Here is a 13,572-nt window from a genome sequence, read left to right on the forward strand (position 1 = left end):
CTGCAGTGCCCCCGTGAGCTTGGGCACGCTCTGTCCCCTTTTGACCTTGGTTTCTCAGTCGTTTGATGAGGGTGAGTAACCATCCGAAGGGCCAGGGTGGGGCCGAGGCTGTTACTAGCTAAGATTACATTGTCCAGCCTGTGCCCAGTGTACTAACAGGAGCCCCGCCGCCCCCGTTTCCCACCCCCTACTCCGCCACTCCCCCGAGCCTTGGGCATGATGTGAACTCCCTGCAAAGTGAGTGTGGACCAGCTGAGGGAGAGAACAGCTTCCTGGGAAGGGATACTGCTAGAATCCTGCAGGTCTTTAGAGCGGTCCTTCCTTGCCCCCTTCAGGTGCGGGTCCCGGTCCCTCGAACTTGGCGGATGGAGGCGGGCGCGCGCCCCCGCGCGGGCAGGAAAGCTCCAGCCCCAGCAGAGGGCGGAGCTGCCGCCCAGGTGGGGCAGGTGGGGAGCCTGGGCTCAGGTGTGTTCTCGGGCAGGGGAAGCGATTGCTCTCTGGCCGGCGCAGGCGGAGTAAAACGGACCCTTGGCCTCAGGATCCAGCTCTGGGAAGCTGGCTTTGTCTCTCAGACGCTGCCTCGGAGGAAGGCCATGGAAGGGGTAAGACGCGTGCTTTCGGTTGTGGTTTTCTGTGGGTCGTTACTGGCTGGTCGACTCCCAGGAGAGCGAGTGGGATAAGGCTGAGCGCGCACCCCGCCCCCTGGAGAGGAAAGCACACGCAGCGTTAGTGCCGCCCAGCTCTCACTGTCCTGGCAGGTGGGATGGAAGAGGTGTGTGTACCTATCCTGTGCCACCTCGGAGGGTGAGAGGACAGAGGTTCTCAGGACTGGTGGCCTGAAGGACCCTGGCTCTAACCCAGCCTGCTGGGCTTCTAACCTATGCTCCTTCCCCCAGCCTGGGTGTAAGTGATTGTTGGCGTCTGTTTGCTTGCGTTTGTGGACTGTCCTGGTCCTCCCGAGATTAGTGGGGTGGGCTTCCTGGTGAGAGCGCAGGACTGCGGGGCCTCTTTTGTGGTTTGTGGCTTTCCTGTGGGTTCTGCTCCTTATTAGCTCTGTTGCCTGGAGCCAGTAAGTTCATCTTCCTAAGCCTCCGGGTTCCTCGCTGGTAAAATAGGATTACTGCTAGAATAACTAGTTCGTGAGATGATTGGAGGTGCTCGTAAAAAAAAACAGAGATGACCCATGGGGACGTGCTCAGCACACAGCAGGTGGAATTCCCTTCTCCTTGGATGGCCATGTGCTGTTTGCCCAGTTGGAGAATTTCTCTGCCTGACTGACTATATTTTCCTCCTCGAATTCTCCACCTCCTCCCTCCCCCTCTTCACTAAGTCACTTTCTTTTTAAGGAGGCAGGCAGCCGTGGGTTTCGCCTCTGTCTTTATTATACATTTGGAGTCAAGTCTCTTTATCCTGTGAATCCTGTGGCTTCCTTCCCAGAGGTTGGCTTAAACTGGGACAGAGGATTCATTTTAGCGGGCACCCAGCAGGAGAAACTCCCCTTTGTCCCAGGGCAGGAGACATGTATCTGTGGCCAACTAGCTGGTATTGGAAAAGAGTGGGCAAAAGCACGCTGATGTGGTGGTATTTCTACTCTCTTCCCCGCCTGTGAATGCTCTCTTCCTCCCCTTGCCCTGTGCTTTAGCAACTTCTGAGAGGCTCCTCTTTGATGGAAAAATGTCAGGCTGAATAGATCTAGTGTGGTTGTGAGACAAAGAGACTGATTTTATAGGGTGCCCTCTCTGATGTGCCAGGATATGCGTTGGCATCCACAATTTCAGTTTATCCACATGACAGCACAGTGAGGTTGATGCCATCCGCCCTGTTCTTGTAGGGAGGAAACCGAGGGAATGACGTCAGTTGGTCAATATCACACAGCTGGGGAGTCGAAGGGCTGGAGCCAGGGCTTTGATTTGTCAATAATAGATACTGAGTGCCAACTACAAGCCAGACATGGCTAGCAAGGACGACAACAGGAAAACAGGTAGAATGTTAGGCAATTTAAGAGAAAAAATGTGCCAAAGGGCAAGTTAGCTCTGAACATTTTTATGGGATAAGATACTGTGGTTATGGGATACTGGTGTGGTTATGCAACTTTTTCTGCTCAGAGAAAGAAGAAAAAAAAAGATCAAAAGAGAAATAGGGGTTATTTCTCATTGTAAAAGGATTCTGTTTTATTTTTTTAAGTCAACAGAATAACCACTGCGTATGTGTATATTGAGCACCTGCATTGTGTTGTCAGGGCCTGTTTCAAGAGCCGCTGATACAGCAGTGAGCCAGTCATATAAGCCTGCTTTTATGAAACTTATATTCTAGGAGATCCCCCTGTGGCACAGCAGGATCCACGGTGTCTCTGGAGTGCCGGGACACAGGTTCGATCCCTAGCCTGGCAAAGTGGGTTAACAATCCAGTGTTGCTGCTACTTCAGTGTAGGTTGCAGTTGTGGCTCCGATCTGATCCCTAGCTTGGGAACTGCATATGCCTGGGGGTGGCAAAAAACAAATAAAATAACTTCTATTCTAGTAGAGAGGCCACATAAACCCACAGCCTTATTTGGTGAAATGGCAGTGAGTGCAGTGTGGAACCACATAGTAAGGAAGCATTTAAGGAGGGTGAGGCAGCAGGAAAGGATGCTGTTTTAAATGGATAGTTGCAAGAAAGGCATCAATGCCAGGTGCCATTTGAACAGAAACTTGGAGACGAGGAACTTGGCCCTGTTGCTCTCCTAGGGAAGAATGGTCTGCAGAGAGATAACAGCAAAGGCCCTGGGGCAGAAGTTTTTCTGTGTTCAAGGGCCAGTAAAATGGCTGGTGCAGAGGAATCAAAGGAGAGCGTGGTCAGAGGTAGTGGCCAGGTCATGGAGGGTGCTGGGGGCCCTTGGAGGAATTTCAGGTTTGCCTTTGAGTGAGATGGAGAGCACCTGAGTGTCATGAGGGGCCAAAGAAGATGATGCAGCTTCCTTTTCAAAAGGATCACCTGGCTGTTGTTTGGAAATGAGATGATAGGGAGAGCAGGATTAGAAGCTGGCTGACCAGTTAGGAGGCTCTCAGCCGAATCTGAGCAAGAGAGCATGAGGGCCAGCACCAGAGTCTTCGTAGCAAAGGTGGCTAGAAATGGTCAGATTCTGGATATATAGTGAAGGTTTAACTTCAGCAGGATTCAGCAGCTTTCACTAATGGATTGAGCAAAAAGAAAATGAAAGAAAGAAAATGACTCCAGGGCGTGAAGCCGGAGCACCTGGGAGAGTGGAGTTGATGTTGAGTAAGATGATTTAAGGTGGGGTGGGTTTGCAAGGAGATCAGGGGTCAGTTTTAGACAAGGGAGTTTTAGGTTGAGGGGCTGAGTAGGCTGTTGGATATATTTGGGTTTAGAGTTGAAGGGAGAGGCCCAGGCAGGAAGTATGACTAAGATAATACAGCCTCATTGCCTAGCATAATGCTGGGTGCATGATGGTGTTGAGAATATTTTACTGGGGTGGTTTTTAGACTTGGGTATAGGAGTTCCCATAGTGACTCAGCGGAAATGAATCTGACTAGCATCCATGAGGGCACAGGTTCCATCCCTGGCCTTACTCAGTGTATTAAGGATCCATCATTCCTGTGACTGCAGCGTAAGCCAGCAGCTATAGCTCTGATTTGACCCCTAGCCTGGGAACTTTCATGTGCCTTGGGTGCAGCCCTAAAAAGACGAATAAATAAATAAACTTGGCTCCACATTCTCTGATGTTCCTTCCATCAAGAGGTGGTGTCTGCATTCCTTTCCCTTGAATCTGGGCAGAATTGTGACTGCTTTGGCCAATAGACTATGACACATGTGACAGTATGTGACCTCAGAGACTATGTAATAAAAGGACATGCAACTTCTATCTTGTTTGAGAGAATGTAACTCTTTTTTTTTTTTGAGGGGGAGGAGTCTAGGTATATTTTATTTTTACTTTTTAAAAAAGATATTTATTAGAATATAGTTGATTTACAATGTTGAGCCAGTTTCTGCTGTATATCAAAGTGATTCAGTCATATATATATACATTCCTTTTCTTATCTTCCATCATGGTCTATCCTAAGAAACTGTATATAGTTCCTTGTGCGTACATTAGGATCTCATTGCTTATCCATTCTAAATGTAATAGTTTGCACTACCTCACTTCCTCCCCCTTGGCAATTACAAGTTTGGAGAACCTCATCCTTGCAGCCCTCAGCCCCCACATAAAAGCTCTACAGAGACACTTCATGTAGGGGCTATTATTGACAGCTAAGTCTAGCCTTCCAGCATCCCTGCAAGACAAGAACCAGGGCTCTCCAGGCCTGCCCCTCCACCACTGAGCTACCACTGGGCTAATTTCATCAATACCCTGTGGAACAGAAGAACCACCCAGCTGAGCCTCACCCAAATTCCTGTCCCACAAAACTGTGAGATATGGAAAAAAATGTTTATTGTTTTTTTTTTTTTTTTTTTTTTGGTCACACAGGATAATGGTATCTACCTCTTAGCAGTCAAATGAGTTTTATAGAAAGAGCTTAGGACACCTCAGTGAGCTCAAAGGGCAGGTAATTCTACAAACTAAAATAATACTATGTTACAGTAATAATAAGTATACCATTATATGTTGAACTGTATCCTTCCTCCATACGTCTGTATGTCGAAGTCCTAAACACCACTACCTCAGATGACATTATTTGGAAATAGGGTCTTTACCAAGGTAACCAAGTCAAAGTGAGGTCCTTAGGGCAAGAACAATCCAATATGACTGGTGTCCTTATAAAAGGGAGGGATGTGGAGGTGGAGATACACACCGAGGAGGGACAATGTGAAGATAAAAGAACACCTTGTGAACATGAAGACAGCCATTTACAGGCCAAAGAGAAAGACTTGGAATAGATCCTTCCCTCAGAAGGACTCAGCCCTGCTGACTTCTCTGTCTTGGACTTGCAGCCTCCAGAACCACAAAGTAACACATTTCTGTTGTTTGACTCACACAGTCTGGGGTACCTTTTGACCACAGGCCAAGCAAACTCTTACATGAACCTTATCAGGAAGTTAACAGAGAGAACGTATATAAATACCTGATGTCGTGCCCTTCCCCCACCAACCTGGAAAGGATGTTGTACCATGTTACTATTTTGACTTCTCACATAAAAAGACAGCTGTGCTGAGCTCTTTAGAGAAGAAATCTGATAGGTACTTATTAGCACCCAGCTTGGGAAGCAGAGTGACATGGTCTGGGGACTGTGGTCTGTACTCCTCTCTGATCATTGATTTTTGGGTTTGGTTTTTCTCATCTGTAAGAACCTAAAAGAGCAAACTCTTGGGGTGAAGTTTTCAAAAGTAATACCAACATTTTGTTAGGACATGCTAAATACAAGTTACACATAATTTGTTTCAGAGATAATTAAGCAATTTTGGATCAGAATATTGGAAAAAGTTAAAGTTTTACTTCTTACTTTTCACTCTTACTATTGTTTTCATCTTCCCTATTTTATAGATAAGGTAGAATCAGGATTCAAACTCAGACATATTTCACTCAGCATTCCCTTTCTTGATTCTTAGTTTGGTTCCTTTTTAGCATGATCACAGTGAGTAGTTTACTGGACAGGGATGTTTAGAAATGTTTAAACCAGAAGACCTGAATCTGAGCCTGGGTCTGCCATCCAAACAACTTGCTCTGTGGCCTTGAACACGCCACTTAACTTCTCTGAGATTCAGCAGTCTTATCTCTGTGTGTCTAACAATACCTATTTGATATTTTGTCCATGAGAATCATCTATGGTAATGTATTTGAAAGTACTGTTGAAAGGATAAAATTCCAAAAATATTCAGAGTTGTTGATATCACAATTTCCTAATCCAAAATTTGAACAGAGAAGGCAATAGAATTCAGAGCCCTAAACTCTCCACTTTCTGTGAACCAGCCAAGAGCTCATCTCAAAGATCAGTGTATGGTCTTAGGTAAGAAAAAGGAAGTCGTCCTTGGGAGAGGCTTTTACAATTTGAAGTCGATATACAAAAACCAAGCAGTATTACCATTTAAACTTTTAAAAAAATCCATGCACCCTTTTAAAAAATCACCCCAAAGTCTCTTGTGCATTTTGTTTTTCATCCAGTGCTATTTCTGAGTACATGCTTAGGAGCTTTCCCCCAAGCTGTGGTACCCAGAGAAGGGCACTGATTGGAAGTCAGAGGATGGCAGTCTGAATTTAGTCTCAGCCACTCAGGCCTGTGTGCACTGAGGCCAGTGGTTCACCTGCAGGGGTTGGGGGAAGGGGGTCAGTCTCCTTACTAACAAGGATTAAATGAATGAGATGACATATCGAAAAAAGCAGCTAGCATCAAAAATATCCATGGACTCTTAGTCTAACCTGCTAGCCACTTTTGAGCTGGGTGGTGAGACGGTAGGAAGAATTTAAGAAGTTTCTGCCTCATTCTGATCTACATGTTGTGGGCATGGGACCCTAATGCCTGGCTCTGTAATTTTTAGAAACAGATGAATTACTAGTAGATGTGCTTAACCAGCTCTGTGCTCTGTACTCACCTGGATGCTCACCCCTGTGCCTTGCTTAGTGACTACTTTATTGACCAATGTCCCAGGAAGGGTAAAATATGATGTTGGTGAGGACCCACTCTCTGGTGGTCCCTACACCTGGGTGTACTATTTCATTCAAGTCTCACAAGTCGTCTGAGAGAAATATCATCCCCATTTTGCAGATGAGGAAATGGAAGTTCTTTGGGGTGACATGGTTTTGCTGTTGTCGTGATTAACAGCAGCAGCAGCAGCTAACACTGAGCACATATATACATCAGGCCTGACTCTAAATGCTAGATATGTATTAACTCACAGCTGCTCCAGAATAGGCAAGATCATTAGGCAGGTAGACACTCCCATGGAGAGGCCCAGAGAGGCTAAACAATTTCTGAAAGTCCCACAGCCAGTCAGAGATGACACTGGGATTCAAACCAAGAAGCAGAAAGTTTAAAGAATACATTCTGTAAGAGTTCCCCTCTCCCAGAAACTCTAAAATAGTGGTATCAGGCTGTCAAAAGTACAGAGCTAGCTGAAAAAGGAGAGATATCCCAACACAGCAACGCCTTGAAACCCAAGGACATGACTAGTGTTTATTTCTACTTGGAAAAACATATACAACCCCAGAGAAAATGGCATAGACAAAAACATTCTTTCTGTTCCTTATGTCTCTCTTTCAGAAAAGATCTCTCATCCTAGCATGCATTCACATGAAAAACAGTAATAAATTTCCCAGCAAAAAAAAAAGAGCCTGGCAACACCCTTCGCTCAAAAAGTTGTTTCCAAATAGATCTGCAACTCTTTTGAGTTCTTTGCAATTAACTCCTTAAAATATCAGTGGGTGAAGGCCTTATTCTTTGCTTCATGGGATATAAATCTCCCACATCTTCACTGGTGCTGAAGAGAGATTTATATTGACTTTAGCATCACAGGATTGATTTAAGAGAGCATATTCAACTTTCAGACTCACTTTTGGGGACATTTCCTGTGCTCTCCCCTAACCCAGGAGTGCAGTGTGGAGCTGGAGCTATAAGGGATGAGAAGGAATGCCACACTGCCCTCTCATGCCATCAGCACTGGGGGAGAGAGGGCTGCATCTACCCAAGGAGGCAGTGTAGTACACATTAGGAGCTTGGGCAGGGCTCCAAAGGTTCCAGTTTAAGCTCTACCCCTTGCAACATTAACTCCATGAACCTCAGTTTTTTAAAATCTGAAATATTGGAATAATACTAGATAATATCTTATTTAATATCTTAAATAATATCTTATTTAAACTGTTTAAAGATTTACATGAAATGTCTTTCTCTGCTTCAGTTCTCCCACCTGAAAATTTTAGGAAAACTATCGTTTGAAGAACAGGTCTTGGCCTTGACGGGAAATCTATGTGACTTTGGGCAAGCCTTCAGAGTCTTCATCTGTAAAAGAATGATGAGGACTCTTCATCAGAGTCTTCCATTACCCCTCTGAGTGCTGATATTTGAAGGATTTATACCTAACATCAAAAGAGACTGTCTGGTCTATGGAGCGGTTAAAAAGATGAGTGATGGTTATTTTATTTTTTGGTAAACCCACTGTTATATTCCAGGTAGAATCTGATTCACAACTTAATGTCTCCATGTTTCTTTCTCAGCTCCTCTGGCTACTGAACTCAATGTAGTCAGTCCTGTGAGCCTCTAAGAGCTTCAGATCAAACATTTGGTTCAAATTCTGCCTCCATGACTTTCAAGCCATGTGTTGAGAGATTGACATCACTAGATGGTGGGTCCATCAGTGAGCATGAGGAGTAAAGCCGTCTCCAATTTATGCCTTATTACAGGTGTATGTGTGTTTGTGTGAGTGTGAGTGTGTGTGTGAGTACGCACTCCTGACGGTTAAAGCCACTGAGATTGAAGAGTCACTTTGTTAACAATAAAACCTAGATTATCCTGACTACTGTATACTCCAAAGTTTTATTTCAGAGCTTATATACTAGTTTCCTATTGCTGCTGTAACAAATTACCACAAACTTGGTGCCTTAAAGCCCCACCCATGGAGTTCCCATGGTGGCGCAGTGGTTGACGAATCCGACTAGGAACCATGAGGTTGCGGGTTCGGTCCCTGCCCTTGCTCAGTGGGTTGACGATCCGGCGTTGCCGTGAGCTGTGGTGTAGGTCGCAGATGCGGCTCGGATCCTGCATTGCTGTGGCTCTGGTGTAGGCTGGTGGCTCCAGCTCCGATTCGACTCCTAGCCTGGGAACCTCCATATGCTGCGGGAGCGGCCCAAAGAAATAGCAAAAAAAAGACAAAAAAAAAAAAAAAAAATAAAGCCCCACCCATTCACTCTTTCATAGTTCTGTGGTGTGGGGCCGGGGGCATAGATTTAAAATAGGTCTGTGGGGCTGTGCTCCTTTTGCAGGCTCTAGAGAAAAGTTGACTTCCTTGCCGTTTTCCTCTTAGAAGCCACCCACATGCGTTGGTCCATGGCCCCTTTCATCAGCTGAAAATTCAGCATCATAGCATCTTCTCTGACTGCTGCTTCCATCTTCGTTATTTTCTAAGACTCTGATTTTCCTCCTTTCCTCTTACAAGGGCCCCTATGATTATGTTTTACCCACCTGGATAATCCACGGCCATTTGCCCAGATGAATATAACTCAATCCCCTTCCTAAATCTTCTTTAACCATGTGAGATAACATAAGTCACAGGTTCTGAGGATTGGGGCATGGATCTCTTTGGGAAGGGATATTATTCAGCCTATCACAGCCCTAGCCTATCCTGACCATCACTCATGCCAGTTTTTTTTTTTTTTTCAGAGCATATGTCATGGCTTTTTTTTTTTTTAATGTTTATTGAAGTGTGGTTGATTTACAATGTTTTATAAGTTTCAGGCATATAGTAAAGTGATTCAATTATACATATGTATAAATATATATATTCTAGGAGTTCCTGTCATGGCGCAGTGGTTAATGGATCTGACTAGGAACCATGAGGTTTCAGGTTCAATCCCTGGCCTTGCTCGGTGGGTTAAGGATCTGACATTGCCATGAGCTGTGGTATAGGTCGCAGACGTGGCTTGGATCCTGCATTGCTGTAGCTGTGGTGTAGGCCGGCGGTTCCCTAGCCTGGGAACCTCCATATGCCGTGGGAGCGGCCCTAGAAAAGGCAAAAAGACACACACACACAAAATGTATATATATATACATATATATATATATTCTTTTTCTACATTCCCTTCCATTATAGGTTATTACAAGATACTGAGTATAATTCCCTGTGCTATGCACTAGGTTGTTGTTGATTACTTTATATATAGTAGTATGTATATTTTAATCCCAATCTCCGCATTTATTCCTCTCTCCCACTCACCATAGAAAATTTGGTTTTTTATGTCTGCGAGTCTATTTCTGTTTTGTAAATAAGCTCACTTGTATCCTTTTTTAATTCCACATATAAGTGATACCATATGATTTTTTTTTTTTTTTTTTTTTTGTCTTTATAGGGCTGCACCTGCAGCATGTGGAGGTTTCCAGGCTAGGGGTCTAATTGGAGCTATTGCTGCCGGCCTACGCCAGAGCCACAGCAATGCCAGATCCGAGCCACGCCTGCGACCTACACCACAGCTCATGGCAATGCTGGATCCTTAACTCACTGAGCAAGGCCAGGGATCAAACCTGCAACCTCATGGTTCCCAGTTGGATTTGTTTCCACTGTGCCATGATGGGAACTCTGATACTTGTCTTTCTCTGTCTGGCTTACTTCACCTAGTATGATAATCTCTAGGTCTATCCATATTGCTGAAAACGGCAAAATTCCATTCTTTTTAATGGCTGAGTAATATTCCATTATGTGTATGTACCACATCTTCTTAATCCATTCATCTGTCAGTGGACACTTAGTTTGCCTCCAAGTCTTGGGTATTGTTAATAGTGCTGCTATGAATATCTGGGTGCATGTATCTTTTCAAGTTAATTTTTTCTCCAGATAGAGGCCCAGGAGTGGGATGCAAGATCACATGATAGCTCTATTTTTAGTTTTTTAAGTGAAAACCATACTGTTTTTCACAGTGGTTGAACCAATTTACATTCCTACCAGCAGTGTGGGAGGGTTCCCTTTTTTCCACACCCTGTCCAGCATTTATCATTTATAGACTTTTTGATGATGGCTATTCTGACTAGAGTGAAGTGATACCTTATTGTAGTTTTAATTTGCATTTCTCTATTATCAGTGTTGAGCATCTTTTCATGTGCCTTTTGGTGACCTGTATGTTTTTGGAGAAATGTCTGTTTAGATCTGCCCATTTTTAAATTTGTTTATTTGATACTGAGCTATATGAGTGTTTGTATATTTTGGAGATTAGTTCCTTGTCAATCACATTGTTTGCAAATATTTTCTCCCATCCTATGAGCTGTCTTTTCATTTTGTTTATATTTCCTTTGCTGTGCAATAACTTTAAGTGGGTCCCCTTTGTTTATTTTTGTTTTTATTTTCATTACTCTAGAAGGTGGATTCAAAAAGATATTGCTGCAATTTATGTCAAAGTGTTTTGCCTCTGTTTTCCTCTAAGAGTTTTATAGTATCTGGCCTTACACTTAGGTTTTTAATCCATTTTGAGTTTATTTTTGTGGATGGTATTAGAGAATATTCTAATTTCATTCTTTTACATGTAGTTGTTCAGTCTCCCCAGCACCATTTACTAAAGAGACTGTCTTTTCTCCATTGTACATTCTTGCCTCCTTTGCTGCAGATTAATTGACAGTAGGCCCCTGTGAGTAATATTCCCTTCGGAGCTTTCTATCCCATTCCATTAATCTATATTTCTGTTTTTGTGCCAGTCCTTACTGTTTTGATGACTTTAGCTTTTTAGTATGGTCTGAAGTCAGAGAGCCTGATTCCTCTAGCTCTGTTTTTCTTTCTCAGCATTGCTTTGGCTATTGAGGTCTTTTGTGTTTCTTTATATAAGAATTTCAAAATTTTTGTTCTAGTTCTGTGAAAAATGTCATTGGTAACTTGACAGGGATTGCATTGACTCTGTAGATTGCCTTGGGAGTATAATCATTTTGACACTATTGATCCTTCTAATTTAAGAACATGGTATATCTTTCTACTTATTTGCGTCATTTTCAATTTCGATTTCTTTCATCAGCATCTTGTATTGTTCAGAGAACAAATCTTTTGCACCTTTAGGTAAGTTAATATTCCTAGGTATTTTATTATTTTTGATGCAGTGGTATATAGGGTTTTTTCCTTAATTTATCTTTATGATTTGTTGTTAGTATATAGAAATGCAACAGATTTCTGTGTACTAATTTTGTATCCTGAAACTTTACCAAATTCACTGATGAACTCTAGTAGTTTTCTGAGAGCATCTTTAGGATTTTCTAGGTATAGTATCATGTCATTTGCAAACAGTGACAGTTTTACTTCTTCTTTTCCAATTTGGTATCCTTTTATTTCTTTTTCTTATCTGATTTCTGTGGCTAGGACTTCTAAAACTACATTGAATAAAAGTGGTGAGAGTAGATATCCTTGTCTTATTCCTGATCTTAGAGGAAATGCTTTCAGCTTTTCACCATTGAGTATGATGTTATCTGTGGGTTTGTCATAAAATAAAACACAATTTAGATCTTCCTCAAGTTGCTCGGAGTTTAATAGGGAAGGTGTATAAAAATAACATAATTATAAGGTAACAATTGTAATGTGAACAATGACATTATGTTCAAGTAACTGAGGGAGCAGAGAGGAAGAATCTTTCATCTCCACCTGGGTGAGGTAGAAAAGCCTTTCCCAAGGGAGGTAATTTCTGATTTGGGTTTTAAAAGATGAAAAGTGTTCACCGGAAAATGGGGGTTGGGAGAAGGAAAGGCATTCCAGGGAATAGCATATATGAAGGAAGTGAGGGTGGAAACACCATCGTGTGTTTTGGGGCAAAGGGACAGGACAGAAGGGGAACATGGGGACTTGTATGCCTTTGCTGAACACTACATCCTCCACACAGCACTGGACAACTATGAGGGTGGAGAGTGTGTATGGACCAATGAGAAGCATACAACAGATACCGAATTAACCGGTCCTTTTCCTCTTCCTCAAGCTGCTTATGGTGTCAGAGGGTATGTGGTTAGGGAGCTGCTTAGTTTCAAAATTTCAGATGGAGCTTCATATAATCATTATAATAAGTCCTTCTTTAAGCCATTCCTCTTCTTTTTACCCCAGCCCCCCATGACACTTATTCATCTGTTCATTAATTTAGTATGTATTTTTGAGTATCCACCACATGGTAGGTGCTGTGTTGGACACTGAGATCTCAAGCTAATTGCTGCTTCTCTTTGGTAAGCCAATTCCAAGAGTTAAATTTTCTTTTTATCTGGAAAATCCTTTTGTATCAGATCTATGGCATTTATACATATTGAAAGATAATGTCTTAAATCTGTGTTGCATTATTTTTTATTTTATTCAAAATGTCCTTGTAATTCATTTTATTTGATGTCTATAGGAACTTTGTGAGGCAGACGGGATAAATACAATTATTTACATTTTAAGTATAACCCAAAAAATGAGATTTTTATATCTTCCGTTGGTTAATAAGTGTTTTAGCTAACTTCCTCAAGCCAAGATAAGTTGTATGAGAAATATTTTATATATGGTTGAATGAGATTATGGTCAACAAATTCCATTTATGCATGTTCATTTAGTTAGCATAAATTTATTAACTGTTTACTGTATGATTCAGAACAAGTTAAACTTGGGAGTTTCTAATCCTTACCACAAACTTTCAAAAACAAGGTACCTCATTTTATAGATGAACAAATTGAGGCTCTGATCACAGAGTGACATAGATATTCAGCCCTGGAATGATGCCAATATTATTTCTATATTCATTTTGGCCACAATGAGTCAAAAGCTTACACATTCTTCATGAGGACTCAAGGTGATACACCTTAAAAAATAAGCTAGATCACATCCCTCCTAGTTCTTGTATTTCTTCTCTTAAAGTTAAGCAATTACCAGTGATTACTTTTTCTTTGTCAGCATCATCTGTTTATTAAAGCCTTATTATTTCCTCTTGTCTATTCACACAAAGAA

The 13,572-nt window shown here is 42.4% G+C and overlaps 1 protein-coding gene across 5 annotated transcripts in view; it reads left to right on the top strand.

Moving 5' to 3' along the window:
* The window catches only part of C6H1orf168 (chromosome 6 C1orf168 homolog), a 117,819-nt gene continuing 104,589 nt past the window's right edge, over window positions 343–13,572 (top strand). For all 5 annotated transcript variants that reach the window (XR_002345173.1, XM_021096577.1, XM_021096579.1 and 2 more), the window contains exon 1: window positions 343–602. Coding sequence is in view for 4 of the 5 variants with exons in the window: in XM_021096577.1 (XP_020952236.1) it covers window positions 366–602 (237 nt within the window). In the remaining variant the exon portion in view is untranslated. The remainder of the gene's footprint in view (window positions 603–13,572) is intronic.

The sequence above is a fragment of the Sus scrofa genome, chromosome 6 (assembly GCF_000003025.6).
Source record: "Sus scrofa isolate TJ Tabasco breed Duroc chromosome 6, Sscrofa11.1, whole genome shotgun sequence".
In the NCBI taxonomy this organism is placed as follows: Eukaryota; Metazoa; Chordata; class Mammalia; order Artiodactyla; family Suidae; genus Sus; species Sus scrofa.